Source organism: Rhopalosiphum maidis, chromosome 1, assembly GCF_003676215.2.
Source record: "Rhopalosiphum maidis isolate BTI-1 chromosome 1, ASM367621v3, whole genome shotgun sequence".
NCBI classification, from domain to species: Eukaryota; Metazoa; Arthropoda; class Insecta; order Hemiptera; family Aphididae; genus Rhopalosiphum; species Rhopalosiphum maidis.
In genome coordinates, this window is record NC_040877.1 from 36322677 (window position 1) to 36338982 (window position 16306).

The window sequence follows — 16306 nt, forward strand, 5'->3', positions numbered from 1 at the left end:
TAACTAAACTAAAATTTGTGGAAATAATTTTTAATAAGTATGTAATTTATAGAGTTTGTATAAAATATACAAATATGTATAAAAAATAAATATGTATATAAATATACATTATACGAGTGTTTAACTGATTAAAAATTGTAAAAACCAAGTAAATTAATTTTAGATACCTAGTATATAAGAAAAATATGTAGTTTTATATATTTTTAACGTTCAGATTTTTTTTTAAAGTTAATTGCAACTATTAGAATCCTATAATATTTTCATACTATAGGAAATAGATGTTGGGTACCTATGCTAGATATACGTATGGGATAAAGATATACGCATAATATGTAGGTATATATTATGTTATACAACCAATAAATACTAACATATTACTTAAACTATAAATGACAGCTGTGACAGCTGTCATAAATAAAAAATAAATACTAAATCACAGTACGAGTTCATCTGACAAACGGCCAGTTTTTATTTTCCAATCGTTTTTATTATACAACGTATTCGCTAAAATACATGACAATTTTTCAAATTGCATAACACTAAACTGCGCCAAGAATATTTTGAAGATGCGCAGTATAACAAACAATTTAACCTACATAATGAAAATAATATAATATTACATTATATATGTACCGCAATAATAAAAGTAATTAATTTCTTGTGGTTAAAAGAGCACTGTCGTTTTTATAAAATGCCTCGACAAAATCTGTTCACACGACACTTCTGAAATGTTATGGCATTATAATATCCTAATATTATCATCTATATTTTTGTCTCAAAGCAAGCTTTATACATTTTTATTCGAATCTTTTACTGACTAAAATATTTAGTATTATTATGTTTTTAACTTATAACATTGCAGAGTGCCTTTTTATGTAAATGAGCGCGGATTCATGAGCAATGTCTGAAAAGTGTATTTTCATTGAAAGTAAGGCAATATATATAATATAAGTAGTTACTGATTGAAATACAGATATTGTATAGAGCATTGGGCTACTTGTCTTGCTTCGCATACCCCGACGCAATCCAGTATTGTGTTATTATTTTAAATTTGAAAACAATAATAAATCATCGCATTCATAGGAACTTCACAATAATTCTAAGTGAAGTGCTCGGTTCATCAAAAATGATCAGGGTTTTGTTATAAAACTGGTATTGTCATAAATTCCTTTGGGTTTTATAACTCTTTTTTAATGCTGTTATTTTTTGTAGGTACTACGCTACATATAGGTCAACCTTTCTAATCAAACACAGACGAAGTTAACTATAATATTTTTACGCTTTTTTTCATGTTCTAATAATTTTTTATTTAGGTTTAATCCCTTATTATGCTTATACTACACATTAATTATTGATGCCTGATAAAAATTATTCGATGGAAATCTAATATATGATGAATATGAAAACGTATTTATACAAACGATTTTAATTATTGTTTATATTTTATTCTATGTTTGACAAATGTTTTATTTTACAATGGATTTTATTTAAAGGGAATACAAATGCGTTTTAATATTACATTATATAAGAAAAAATAACGAAGAATTTACAACGCATCCGTGTATATTAAAAGTGTACCTCAACAACATAAGCTGCAATAATGAATAAATAATGAATATATATTTTTTTAAATATAAAATATGTGTAATTTTCTATAAGTCCAGTTATTTAAAATGAAAGAATACGTTTTATTTTAAATAACTATAATTTAAGATGAATTATGGAATTTTAAAAGTTAAAAATATTTGGAAATTATTAAATGTAACAGTAAGTGCTAAATCCTTAATTATTACCAGTTATAGCATTTAAATAAAACGAATATTATATATTATATCTATTATTTATGTTTAATCAATTAAAAAATAGCTATTCATTTCAACTCACATATTTTTAATAAAGTAGTGCCTATTTCTAACACTAAATTAGAACAAATTTATACTTGTACAATATTAAATTTAATACCTACTCATACATTTTGTAATTGTAAATTGTGTGTTTTTATTTCTTTTTGTATTATATGGTTACTGTTATTAATAGACTTATTATAATAGAATATTAGATATTGGTTATCTATAATGAATTAATTTATTTTATTCTAGAAATTTTAAAATTCAAAATTATATTAATATACATAATTAGCTATAACTTAGAAGTTTCTAAATTTCTTTAAAAGATATTTAAAAATAATTTTACGCAAACACTTAATAACATAAATAAATTATTACTCCATTCAAGTGAAAATAATTTATGCTTAAAATATTATGAAAGTAATATCATTTACGAGTTGTGTCCGCCAAGCGATAAGTTCGTTTAACATATTAATTACAGTATTTTTTTTTTTATTGTATTTTTGACATTTTAATATTTTTGATATTTAAATGCCACGTAACATTTCAAAATCCTTTTTCTACAGGAAATTATCATTATTTTATGGTACAGTTTAATAGGTACATCATATATATATACAATTTAATCTATATCAGTATTTATAACTTGCAGTAGTCAGTAGATGCATATTATATATACGAGTACTATATAGTAGGGTTACACAGTGTAATATGTAAAATATTATTATTATTATTATGTATTATGTATTATTTACTCAAACGTAGGAGAGGCGATGGTTTCACAATAAAAACATCATTGTATTTGGATGAGTTGTTATAATTTAACATAAGACAATAATATTAATCAAGTAATTTTAGTAAATAAAATATTATGTTGTTTTCATAATGATTATTGTTCTTGTCGATTTTCAAACCTTTATAATACAACATGTTTTTTTACGTGAGACTTCGATAAACCGTAGCCAATAAAACGTCGAGTTGGTTACCTGTATTGCAGTAATTTCCCGACTGGACTGCAAGCGCGTGTACGCAAAACGAACAAAATAATATTGAAAAAACAAACACGTTTGCTGTGGTAGCTGATGACAATATCGATCGTTTTGCTAATATTTTGTTCATACAAATCCGCATCTAACGCGTCATCAACCGCTGCACTTCTATGGCGTGTCCGTAATACTAAAACAAAATTAGCGAAGCTTTCTACTAATGACAATAATAATAGATAATGATATAACAACGCCGATGGTAAAAAAATTTACCATGAAGACACGAAGTCACTGTATACTTTTCGAAAATAACTAAATCGTAATATGAACATAATATAATAATATAATATATTACATAAATTACGACAGCTATATAATACACGTGTTGTGGTGTACCTACTGTGCTACGGTTTAGGATCGTAACTTTAAATCTACACGTTTCCGTTTGACCATAATAATATCATGTATAAAATTACAACTAACAATGAAGTAGAAACCAAAAACTAAAGGTTTTTTTTTTAATATTTGGAGCCTCGAACGTTTAAAATATTCCTATTTCAATCGGATAATATGATGGTGAATTCGAAAACTATCATATCATGGTAATAAATGTATCGTTAGTGTTGCGAAAGATGGTCTAAAATTTGTCCTGCACGGTAAACAGCAAAACTAACAAAACCAAGAAAGTGTACAACACCCTTCTCGTTACTGTAAAGTTGTTGTACACAATTATCGTGGTCTAGATCAAAAATTTTGTGGTCGAATGACGTTTGGAAAACTATAATGAATATATCAGGCATACCGTGATTTTCGATCAACCGTCATACTATAAATTATATTATTTCTGTGATATTTTATGTACCTCTATAATATCAAATAATATTGTTGACCGCTGTTGTGATAATAAATACAAGGGGTGTGTACCGGAACGTTTTATACGTCATTATTTTAATTTCCGTTGGGGATTTAAAACAATCAGAAACGCGTATCATCATTTTCAAAAATTATTGCGGAATAGTACACGTCACATTATTATTTTATTATTATTATGTCGCGAATGGTATGGCAAGCAACGAGCGATTAGAAGAGCCGTTAACCACTTCTATATATATATATATATATAAATTATTATATATGTATATACAATGGCTATATTATACTGTCCTGTTCTGCCTAAGTCACTGACACGCATCGCCGCCATCCATCGGCCGGTTCAAACACTTGTGATTTACCGCGTGACCACAACAGACACTGTGTTTTCCACTTTTCCATCTATTCAAATAAAATGCTCGTCGAATTGGATGACGGCGTCGATGGCACTATAATTATAATACATGTATTGAATATTCAAAACATTGTTATAAATCACGTGGATTACATTTTTTGTATAATAATATTATATAAATATCTCAGTGTGAAATATGAAGTTTCAGAGGCATATTACAGAGCGGATGGTGCGGGAGAAAAACTAAGTTTGATCGGAACGATATCGGAGTTTCAATTGAGCGCGTGTATTTTTATTGAAAACATGCGATAGGAGTTTAAGTACACTTATTAAAGTTAAAGGAAGCATAGACAGTTACGACCAAAAAATAAGCTCTCACCGACATTTTAAAAAGCAATAATAGTACCTGTATTATTTGTAATTACGAGCTTATAATAGGTTCTTGCAATATTACACACTTATGACCCCTCAACCAAGATATAACCATTATACATTTCATTGTTTAATTTTATAGTATAACGGTATTTGATCCGATTCTGATGAACTCATGGAAGTCTAAGCTCGATTGTAAAAATGTAAATGTGTTTACGGGTATCAGTTGATGAGTACGTCGTTTTTATTGGTTTTAGTACAATTTTTTTTTATAATAATATTATATAACATAGGCATTATGTTTGTATAGCGGTAACGTACTAACGTCCCACAAGAGCTATAACAATATTTATATAATTATGCATAATTATTTATTGCACTAAAAATTATTATGAACTTCAGTGCAGGAGGGTAAGCGTCCGTCCGACCCACATCAATACATCATGCGAGTCCGGCCGCGCGTGTGCCGAATTGTTATTTTTTTTTTCACATATTTTGCTCGTAATAACAATATTATGTTACATACATCAAACCATGTAGAACAAACGACACGACATGAAAATACAAAGACAAATATGATCAAAATAATGCACGTGGTGCAACATAATTATACGTATCGGGTTTTGAACAAACACGCTCGCTCTTACTACCTACCTACGTGGAAAATGCAAAAATGGAAAGTCTAAAATCGTGCGCACATCACCTGCTCGTTGCGTTAATAATACCCGTAATAATAATATCGCATGACGTACAATACAATAATATTACATTATTAATGATGTGGCGCGCGGTTGTTTTCAAGCGAACGTCGCACAACCGATGTCATCGCGCCGACACGAATGCGAAACGTCTGGTCGCAATAACATGTATACTGTACATTATATATTTTGTATAGTTACTCGTTAATATCATTATAATGTTTATTATATGTATATCCCAATCACAATTGCATTATTATATAGGTATAAATAATCTATAGTCGTGCAGCTTTAAGTCTCGAATAAAATCAATATTACCCTCGTCGAAATCGATTTTATTAAATTACATTATATCATTTATATATCCATCGAACAAAAATAATAAATTGAAAATAAAGCGATAATAAGCGTATACTTACATTTTTCAGACTTATTCTAATATATCCTATTAGAATACTATTCTACATTATAATATTCATTACATATTTTTTTTTTTATTTATTTGTACTAATTAATAAACTATTATATTTATAAAAACATCAATTACAAATGCAATTATTATCCAATCAGTGGGGTAGGCCAATGTAAAGAAAAATAATTAACTCATTTTGTTTCTGATATTAGTGATATTACTCAAGTTACTTTAGTTAACTTGATCTTACCTAAGTAATGTCGACATTATCGGAAAATCAGATATGATCCATTTATCCGTAACATGATATATTACATATATTATTATTATGTAGGAAGAACTGACAATAATATATTTGTTATTGTTGAAGACTATTGCCATTCATTACAACATATATTTTTTTATTATATATAATATAATACACTTGAATATTAGTGATAGGTGATATTATGATATAAATTATAACATGTATTATGTATATAATAAGTATGGAAAATACAATAAAACCGAAATGTCATAATATATGTGTCGTGAGTTTCGGAATCACTGTATTAATAGATAACCATAATAATTACAATGTTGAATACATAGGTATAATACGTGAATGGTATTTAAGGTATAGTGGTGCAATCATGCCAATTTCTATTTTTTAGGAAGAGAACACTAAATTTAATACATATTAAATATAATATTATTTTATTTATATTGTGGGACAAAAAGTTAGGTTAAATCAAAATACCATTAGGTGAAAACAACATTCTTTCATACATCATTCCTGACAATAGAAGCTGCTCAGCATACTCTGCAGTCTAAATTTGGTTAAACAACTTAGTTAATATGTTAAATTTAATATTGTCGTTTTTTAAAAACTGATTGCATGAAATTAGCTAATATGGCTAAAGGTGTAAAACATTTATTTCATGGAGTTATTGATTTGAAAATTTTAAAACAGGTATGAAATTATTTACGATCAATTTGTTAAATATATTATATGTACCCTCTTTTGAACCGCTTTGATGCAAGTGGATAGCATAACTTCATTATAATTTGGTGTTTTATATAATACAAATATACGTGTCTATGTACAACGAGGTAGGTTTAAACTGCACGCATATATATACATGTATGATCAAATTATTAAATTTTAATTGGATCACCGACGAGTGCACCCGAGTAATAACTAAGGATGGACAATTCCTGGGAATATGAAGTGACGGGAATTCCCGGGAGTATGTGAGAATTCACGGAAATCAAATAGAAATTGCGCAAATTATAGTTTACCCATCATAAAGCTAAAATATAATACTGTGTTGCATTTAAATATTAAAGTTTTTTGCTAAATTCCTAATACTATAAAATCATAAGTATACTGTTTAAAACCATAAAAAATAATAAATTATATTTTAATTAGAATATTTATTATTATATGTTATGCATATGTATTAGAAACGATGAGATACTAAAGATATTACTATGTGTGTGTAATGTTAAATGTAGAAAATAATATATTTGTATAATGATGATTATTATAACCGTCCGAAGACCGAAATTGTAAAACGATAGTATCTATTGGCTTAGCTTTGTATACAGACGAACACATAACTTACGAGCATGAAATAAAAATATTGTGAAACGTCGCAAGCTCCGAATCCGGACTCGGCCGCCAACAACACATCCGTATAAAATAAAATATCGATGGTCATATAATAATAATAATAATAATAATAATATAGTTGTACATGTTATTTATCTGTAAATATTATCATATTATGGCTGTATGCCAAAGTATAATAATTTACACTTTACAGGGTAATATTTTTTTATCGCTTTAAGCGGAAAAACATATTGTATACAAATATTATATCATGATGTTATTAGGTTTATTTTAAATTAGGTATTTAAAATACAAATATAGTACAGTATAATTTTTTAGACGGTAAAATTTAACCGTAGGTTAAAACAAGATATCTAGATATATAACCTACAGTTAACAATTTAATAATTATTCATGTATTATATCATAATATTGTAATAGTTACTGTATTATAGTATTAGCGTTATAACATTTAGCACGATTTTCTACGAGTATGTATCAACTTCAACCGATAAATAGGTACATCTAACAAATATAATACCATACCCATAACGTTATCAGTTTACAAGATTTTATACATTGTCGACTACGATGCAGGATGCATATATAATGTACATTGTACACACGTCAGCGCGGAGTCTTAAAAATTAAAAATTCAATCTGTGCAATTTGTTTTTCTACCACGTTTAATCGATTGTGTTATTATTCCGAACGTCCCACGAAAGCAACAGCAACGGCCAATGTTGACACTGTATTACCCATGTCTAAACGAAAAGGGTTTGTTAGAGGTCTAAGAAAAATCAATAACGCGCGTTTAAACTGTATAAAAAGCTTCCGGTGTCTAACCGTATATATAATAATCCTGTTAAATTGCAAATTCCGTATACCTAATGAGATACAACGTTTAACTAATATAGTTATTTACCACTTTCGTTCGTAGACTAAATATTTTAAACGACCCTTAACATTCCACTGCACAGTACAGTTTCAAACAGACAAATATATTTATTGTGCACTTGGTGTTCAGCATAACATGTATGTAACTTTATTATTTATAATACGATATAAATTATCAAACTACCTACATACTATTATCATATTGGCATGCACACTATTGCAATTAGTCGTTAATTATTAGTACAATAAAACAACAATTTATTGTTCAAATTCTACAGCGTACATACATATTAATTATAAGTCCTTGCCTAATTCTGCAATATTACTAATAACTATAGTCGAGTTATAATAATGATATAAATAGCTTATAATTGTTTATATATATTATATAATAATAATGTGGTCATCTAATTGACTATTTATATTCAAATCTTTTAAACTGTTAATTCAACAAAAATACATTTCATAATAAAAACAATTTTGTGTTACATCATTGTAATAAATATAATCAGAGAAAAAGATGTCTTGGTAATAAAAACTTTGTCAATTATGGTCAATGGACTTTTACGAGTCCATAGAAAAGTTTTATTTTTATTGCATTACTGCACTATTTCAAAAGTGTACATCTACATTACATATTGTAAATGAAAAATTGAATAGTTAAAAATACGAATGATTTTATGTAGAAAAATGTTACTATCAACGTGAATGTCGTGAATTATATTTAAATGAAAATAAAATAAAAGAAAGTCGTTATAACATTATGCATCATTAACAAACAACATTGATATTGTACACCAATTAATAATTATTGTAGTATTAAACAATAAAAATAAAAATTATTCATTGTAAAAATTACATATAATATATAAACACTAAAATCGATTTATAAAATCATAGTATTTGTTATTAAATATACTATGATATATGCTATCATATTTAGCTAAAATACTTCAAATTAAAATTTCAAAACAAGTATAGGTATCAACGAATCGATAGTTTATTATACCATACACGATGTACAATATTACCATGTATATTTTAGTATACCGAATATTTATTGATGCACTCCTACATTTTGTCATTTTGTGACCGATTTGAAAAACTGACATAATATAAATTCGTCCAAAAGTAATGTATTATCAAAGAGGAAAATATTTTACATATCATGCAAATAAGCCCTTTTTTAATACCACGTTAGTGGGTATACTATTTTGACCCTTTTGTTGCTAGCAAGTTAATGTGGAATTGTATATGTAATTAATTTTTATGCAATTAATATTCATATGTATAACCATGGCAACAACCATAAAGTTGATATTAGGAACTAATAAAAAACCCATCAACAAATAGCTGTATAATATACTAATTAATTTAAAGTTAACTAGTTTTTTTTTATTTAATAATAAATTATTATATGGAATAAACATCTTAATTCACATCTTTCTATGATTTATTTTTCATTTATAAAATCATATTTTGTATATTCACATCGTGCTATATTTATAATAGTTGTACTTATTTAATTCTACCCGAACATAGTGTAGGTAAAAATTATCAGCTAACCGTAGTTTAAAAATAATCTAAATTTAAGTCGGTAATAACTAATAATGAATTATATATTAACAGTATTTTTTGTTAATGATAAAATTGTATCTGTTGCCTGAAGGCTTATATTTTAAAATGTCGTTTAAGATAATAATTTAAGCAATATTATACTATAATTATTGTCTCGTCGTATTTTTTTTTTTTTATGTTATATCCATTAATTATTACCACGGTTTTTACCAATAGAGTTTTTGAAGTAATAAACTAATAAGTTATTAAAGAATATGATGTTAATATTAAAGTTGTTTGACTTTAAAACTATATTTAACGCATAATAAACATTATACATTAATGTTCCTACTTAAATTATGATTTCCGAGAAAACAGATAATAAACTGATAAACCTTGTTAATTATTATAACTTTTTATTAGTATAAAAATGTATTTTCTAATATGATATCATTTTAATATCGTTAACGATTTAATACTTTAAATACTCTACTAAGTGGGTAATGTATGAACAGTGTCATGTTGGGATAGTTCCGCTGAAATGATTTATTATAAACTACTAATTACAAATAATTTTTAGGAAATTAAAAACAGCTGTTAAAAATTACGATAAACCCAGATTACTATTTTATACCATGTACCATACCCAATAAATTTTTTTAAACTAGGAAATATAAACCAAATTTAAATAACCTGTTAATTTCACTTAAAATTTAAAAATGTCGATTGAATTAAGTTAAGAAGTGCAAAAAGTTAAACAAATATCGTTTATGAATTAAAATAAATTTGAAATTTGACTATTCCTCTTCCCATAAGTTAATTGACTGTATTTGTACACCCTTTCAAAATTGTAATTAGTACGATTTAGTAGATATTATTATACTTTCATAGTAATTATTGCGACAGGCAATAACAACGTGAGATACTTATCAATTAATTTAACTGAAAATACTGATGCTTCAAGTGCAACTGCTTTTTAATGAAAAACGAATGAATCAACTTAAATAGCATATACGGCTTTTGGTTAAACCCAATTATTTTCAGGCACCATACATACATAATGAACAATGAAAAACTTAGAATTTATATTTAAATTAATGTGGTTATTTGTATATATTATGTTACTGCATTGTCCCAAAAGAAGTAAGACTAAAGGATTTAAGATTTAAAAAGTACCAACTTACTTTTTTTTTTAATTTTATATTAATTGATATATACAGCTCTTGTTATACAAATAAGTAATAACTAATAAACTAATAATACATGAATATTTTTTAATTTATTTGGTTCGTAGTTTACATTTTCTTTAAAAAGCAATACACATCTGCAGACATTATAACACCAGGTTACAACAACTACATATCTATTCATATTATTGTTATAGGTACTTCTTGTGGTTTAATAAAATAATATACTAGTGATATGTTTAGAACTTTTTAACTTTTGATTTCAATTGTTGAACAATGTATAACATACATATATTCTCTATAACATGTTTAATATGAAATCACTCCTAGATATAATACACATGCACGCTTCCGTATTCGTCTCAACCTATATATTAATATCCATCTCTGTCATTTTAGTCATCCATCGTAACACGTGTACGATATTATAATATTATACCAGTCTCTTTATACACACACACACACATATATATATAGTATATTAAAATACGCATCATATTATTCAGCTGCACCCACTCACATGTGCCTTATTTACACCATTCCCGTCTTCTCCGTAGTATTCGTTATTTATAATATATATCAATATCATAACATAATAATTGTGATGCATTAAAATATACTTCAGCTGACCTTCATAATGATATAGGTGTTGTTATGTTCATCTGAAGTCAATCGACGATTTCTCCAACCGACTCGATGTGTAAATGTGTTGTTTTGTTATCATATTTTATTCATCATATAATTTTAAAAAAAATAGCGATTTGATCTTACTCTGAGCATCGTTATAAACTTTAGTCATTATCACGCAAAACTATCAAAATATGCGTTGAACTTTTTAAGTTGTGAAAAAAAAACTTAAGAAATAATCCTTTCTTGTTTATCAATAATTTTGAGTTTAAATAGAGAGGAATTCGTACTTAAATATTCATAAGTTTATTATAAAACTTATGAATGATTTTAAAAAGTAATTATAAAACATATTTCAAATGCACCAGAAACACAATAACAAAACTTTTAAAAATTAAATAACTGTAATATTACTAATATTTAATTTTTATAGAATAATATCATTATTATTATTCATATTGTAATTAGTTTAAAAGTAGAGCAAATAGTTAGTAGCGTGTAGCGTACCTAAAGACGTAATATTTAATATTCGTATATAAAATTTATAATGAACGTCCATTGGTAAATGATTTTATATTCTAAAAATGCATTATATAATATAACAGTTATTTTTCAATATTCGTTATGTATATTATTCAATTTTCTCAGGATTTTAAAAACATCAATAGGTGCATTATATTTATATGTTCAACTTTAATGTTTCAACATTCAAATGGAACTTTATAGATACTGTTTATTTAAAATACATAATAAAATATCATAATTAATTCGTCAACAGTTCAATACTATTGATAATTTTAGATTAGTTACTAAACGAGGCAAGCATAAAAGGATAATAATATATATATATTCTGAAGGTTTTAAAATAATGTGTTTTTTTCCATGTTTTTTGTTTGTATGAAGACCATTAAAAGTTTTATAAATTAAACATTTAACATAAATATTACATATGCCTGGAATTTCTTCAAAGTATTTAAAAAATACCAACTTAAAAATAAATATGTATTATAATAATAATACCAATTAATACATTAAATTGAATAATATAAAGTAGGTATTATAATAATACTTAACGTACTTTCCCATAATTAGCTTGTTGTTTAAACTAATATTTTTTTGTTAACAAATTTACAAACCGTATTCATTGCGCAGATTTATTTGGACTTTCAACAAACTTTTGGCCGGTGGTTGCTTATGTACATAAAATATGAACGATTCTGCAATCACCTCTCCCCTTATACGAAAAAATGGAAAAGGGTTTATTGATCACATTTCCTATATTTTTTAGTAGGTACTTATGTTGAAATAGAACGAAAAAATGTAAAAAAAAATGTGATATTTTGTGATACAGTAAATCGTGATCAATAAATAATCACGGATAATAATAACAGTCTCAATTCTATACCGTTGACTTTATACATACATATTACACAAATACCTACATGACTATATAGATTGATATGCATAATATAACACGATGCGGTGGAGTTACGAATCTATAATATTCTGAGAACAAACAAGTATTTTAATAGTTGAATAACCATATTTTAGTTTATACCGTATAGTGTTTGCGGTATCCGTCTGACTATACATGTGTATATATTATAATATTAGCTAGCCATAATTATATTGGCGTAGTCGTTATTGTATTATGATGTATATTGTGTATTGAGATACGCACGACTAACCGTTTCTTACATAGTGTACCTAATTAATAATATATTCGTTATTGAAGAATAAACCAGTTGACCAGAATGAATAATTCTCTATGTCTATTTAATTAAACCTAATCTCACTTCGTGCCGCTCGTAGTAGTCCCCATAATAATATTTGTTACCTTCATCGTATTATATTTGGTCATAAATCTTTTCGCGCTTAATAATTAATAACTAATAATTCAGGAGGAATTTTCGATTCATTTAATAGATATTATGGTTTAAAAGTTCTATACCAGTGTCTTTTTAATCGATGTGAAACATTTCCAGAAAGTTATTTAAAAGGTAATGTATAGACTAGTGGATTCATACGGTTAATTCATTTGGTGTGGAATTTTTAGTAGTAGTTTTTAGCTGTGGTAGAAACTATTTCAATTATTAAGTCTTTGTATAGTGAGCGATTTAAAACGACCTTGCTACAGCTGATGTTATTTTCCTAAAAGAGATCACTAATTTTAATAACATAAATATTTTTATTCTTATTAAAAATACTGTAAGGTCTAGTTAATCCAGATTTTCCACACTCTCCATTGAAGTTTCAATCTTCGTATTAATAATATAAAAAAATACGCGATAGAACCATATGACGACACATTTCGTAGAAATGTGAATTATATAATAAATATAGATATGATTTGTATAGATATAACCTTATATAGTTGGAAAATATTTCAACACTCAAAATTCTCCCTCAACTACGCTACTGTGCTTTAGATAAAAATAAATATATTTCTATGAATAAAATTAGTATTAAAACAAAACATTTATATTAAGAATAACCATGTAACTTTTTAGGTTTTATCTCTTTCCTGTTATAGTTAAATAAAAATCATGTTAAAAATATTAATTTTTATAAATTGTTTAGTAATCATGTTATTCTAAAGTCGTCCATATGATTTGACTACAATGGCTGTTTATCGCGGAGTAAATTTTTAACCCCAATAAAGACAAACGTTACTCTGCATTAGTTGGATAAACTGATAAGCCAAAAAAAAGACGATTAGTTTAAGTAAATTGTCACCTATTAATTAGTTTATAAATTAATCTATTATCTTGAAGTTATGTTTTAATCGTCAAAGTGCTCGTTTTAAAAAACGGCTTTATCACTCCTTATGAAAAAATCATTTGACCGCCACTGATTGTCATGCGTACTTTTGCTTGTATAGGCGAGAACGTCCAACGGTTGAGCAGTAAACACAACAACAACAACATCAACACCAACGACAAGAATAGTGGAAGTGTCGTCGTGTCGCCGCAGAACGGACGATGATCGACGGTGGCGGAGAAGAAGAACAGACGGACAACGGGGGCGGCGACGGCGGCGCCGGCGTCTGTGGACGTGACGCAGCCGTCAATTACAAGACAAGAAAGCGGCCGGCGGACGCCGTGGCCACGGCGGTGTACACGATAACCGGCAGCGACGGGAACCAGCTCCAAGACGTGCCGCCGCCGTGGTCGTCACAGTGCGCGTGCTGCCCGCCGTCCGCGGATTGCACCGTCGTGCTGCAAGGAAGCGGGCCGCAGAGGCGCAGGCCGCGGACGTGGACATGCGGCGGTGCGGCCGGCGGTGGCGGCAACGGCGTCATGTCGAGTCTAACCAGGAGCAGGACGTTCACGAGCAACTACGAACGGGCCATATCGTCGCTGTTGTGGCAGCCGTACGAGTGCCGATCGTCAAGCAACTCGCTGAACGACGACGGCGACGTGGCCGTCTGGCTGAGCGCCACCGGCCGGTACGAACCGCTGTCTAGCCGGTCGTCGCTCAGCCTGTCCACCATACACAGGTGAGCATTTCGCGCATAACGTCGTCTCTATAATATACAGTTATCGCATAACGCCGGAACGCGCGGTAACCTCGGTATCCGCGGCTTGACACCGCGAAGCGCTTGCGTAACCAGCGTATAATAATTCAACGCTCTATAGGTATACACAACATACCGCGAACCGGCGGTCGGGCGGGAACCGCGATTGCGATAAATAGCGAACGGTCGACCGAGTATAATAATACCATCGTTTACACCGTCCACCAACGCGTGTCTCCGCCAACGATCAATCCGCGCGTAAATGATACATTTACGTACGCCGCCGCAGCATACCTACTCGTATATTATGTACGTTACAAACCGCCCGCGAATTCCGCTGCAGAATTGATATGGTTTCGGTTTCCTCGCAGAAGTCGTCACTTAACGCCGCACAATTATTAGAATATTATACAATCCATTAAACGCTTTCGCCGAACAACAATTATTAATAATTATTGTATGTCACCCCCCCCCCCACCTCCTTCGCGAATAATTTCTCGTCACGATATCAGATTTCCGGCCCCGCGAAACGCATCTTTCACACAACTTTGGGCACGACAATCGGCCCCGTTCCCGCGTGTAGTAGTAGGTACCACCAAGTCTCATCGCGGTTCCCGGTCCTGCAGTAGATATTATATCGTTATTACTGTTTATAATACGTACGGATTTAGAATTATAGTAATATCGGTCCCCGTTTAAAAACGCCGTGTGTGGATAATTGACGGCCGAGTTAACTTTTCCCAAACCGCCCGTTTTCATCATAAGATTAATATTAGTTTCGGAAGACTTCAAAAAAAGTTCGGGCTAAAACAATGTCTATTTTCCACTAAATATTAAAATGTTTAGCCTATAACAATGCTATAGTGTTGTGTACCGAATTATAAAACGATAGAAATTAAGAGGCTAGAATCACAATATAATTATTCACAATACATTATATCGGTTGCTGATTTCATTCTGGTCACGAATCATCGATTAAGCGGTGAAATTTCTATGAAATAACAAAAATTAAAGTAATATACTACATTCATCTGCTGTCTATTTTCTTTACACGAATATTCGTTCGCTGTCGAAATGTCGTATAACAATAAAAAAAAAATAATTATTATCATTATTATTGATATTATTTTCTTATTAGTTATTGATATTACTTACTATTGTTATGATAAACGGAAAATAGTTAAGTTTTTTTTTTTTTTTTTTTCTTATAACTGACTGTATTTTATCTTTATATTGTTTAAAAATTTGCCTCAAATACTAATACGATACACTGTGTTTTTATTTAAAAAAATATTTAGACTTACTTGGAAATTTTCAACAACAAAAAACTATTTCTAATAAACTATATCAAATAGGAAAAAAATTGTCCACGAAATATATAATTCTC

At 28.7% G+C, this 16306-nt stretch overlaps 1 protein-coding gene across 1 annotated transcript in view; it reads left to right on the plus strand.

The window, feature by feature from the left end:
• Positions 1 to 16306, plus strand: part of LOC113558381 — a 194800-nt gene that overhangs the window by 84839 nt on the left and 93655 nt on the right. The window contains exon 3 of the mRNA XM_026963837.1: positions 14284 to 14901. Coding sequence (XP_026819638.1) covers positions 14384 to 14901 — 518 coding nt within the window. The 5' untranslated portion in view covers positions 14284 to 14383. The remainder of the gene's footprint in view (positions 1 to 14283; positions 14902 to 16306) is intronic.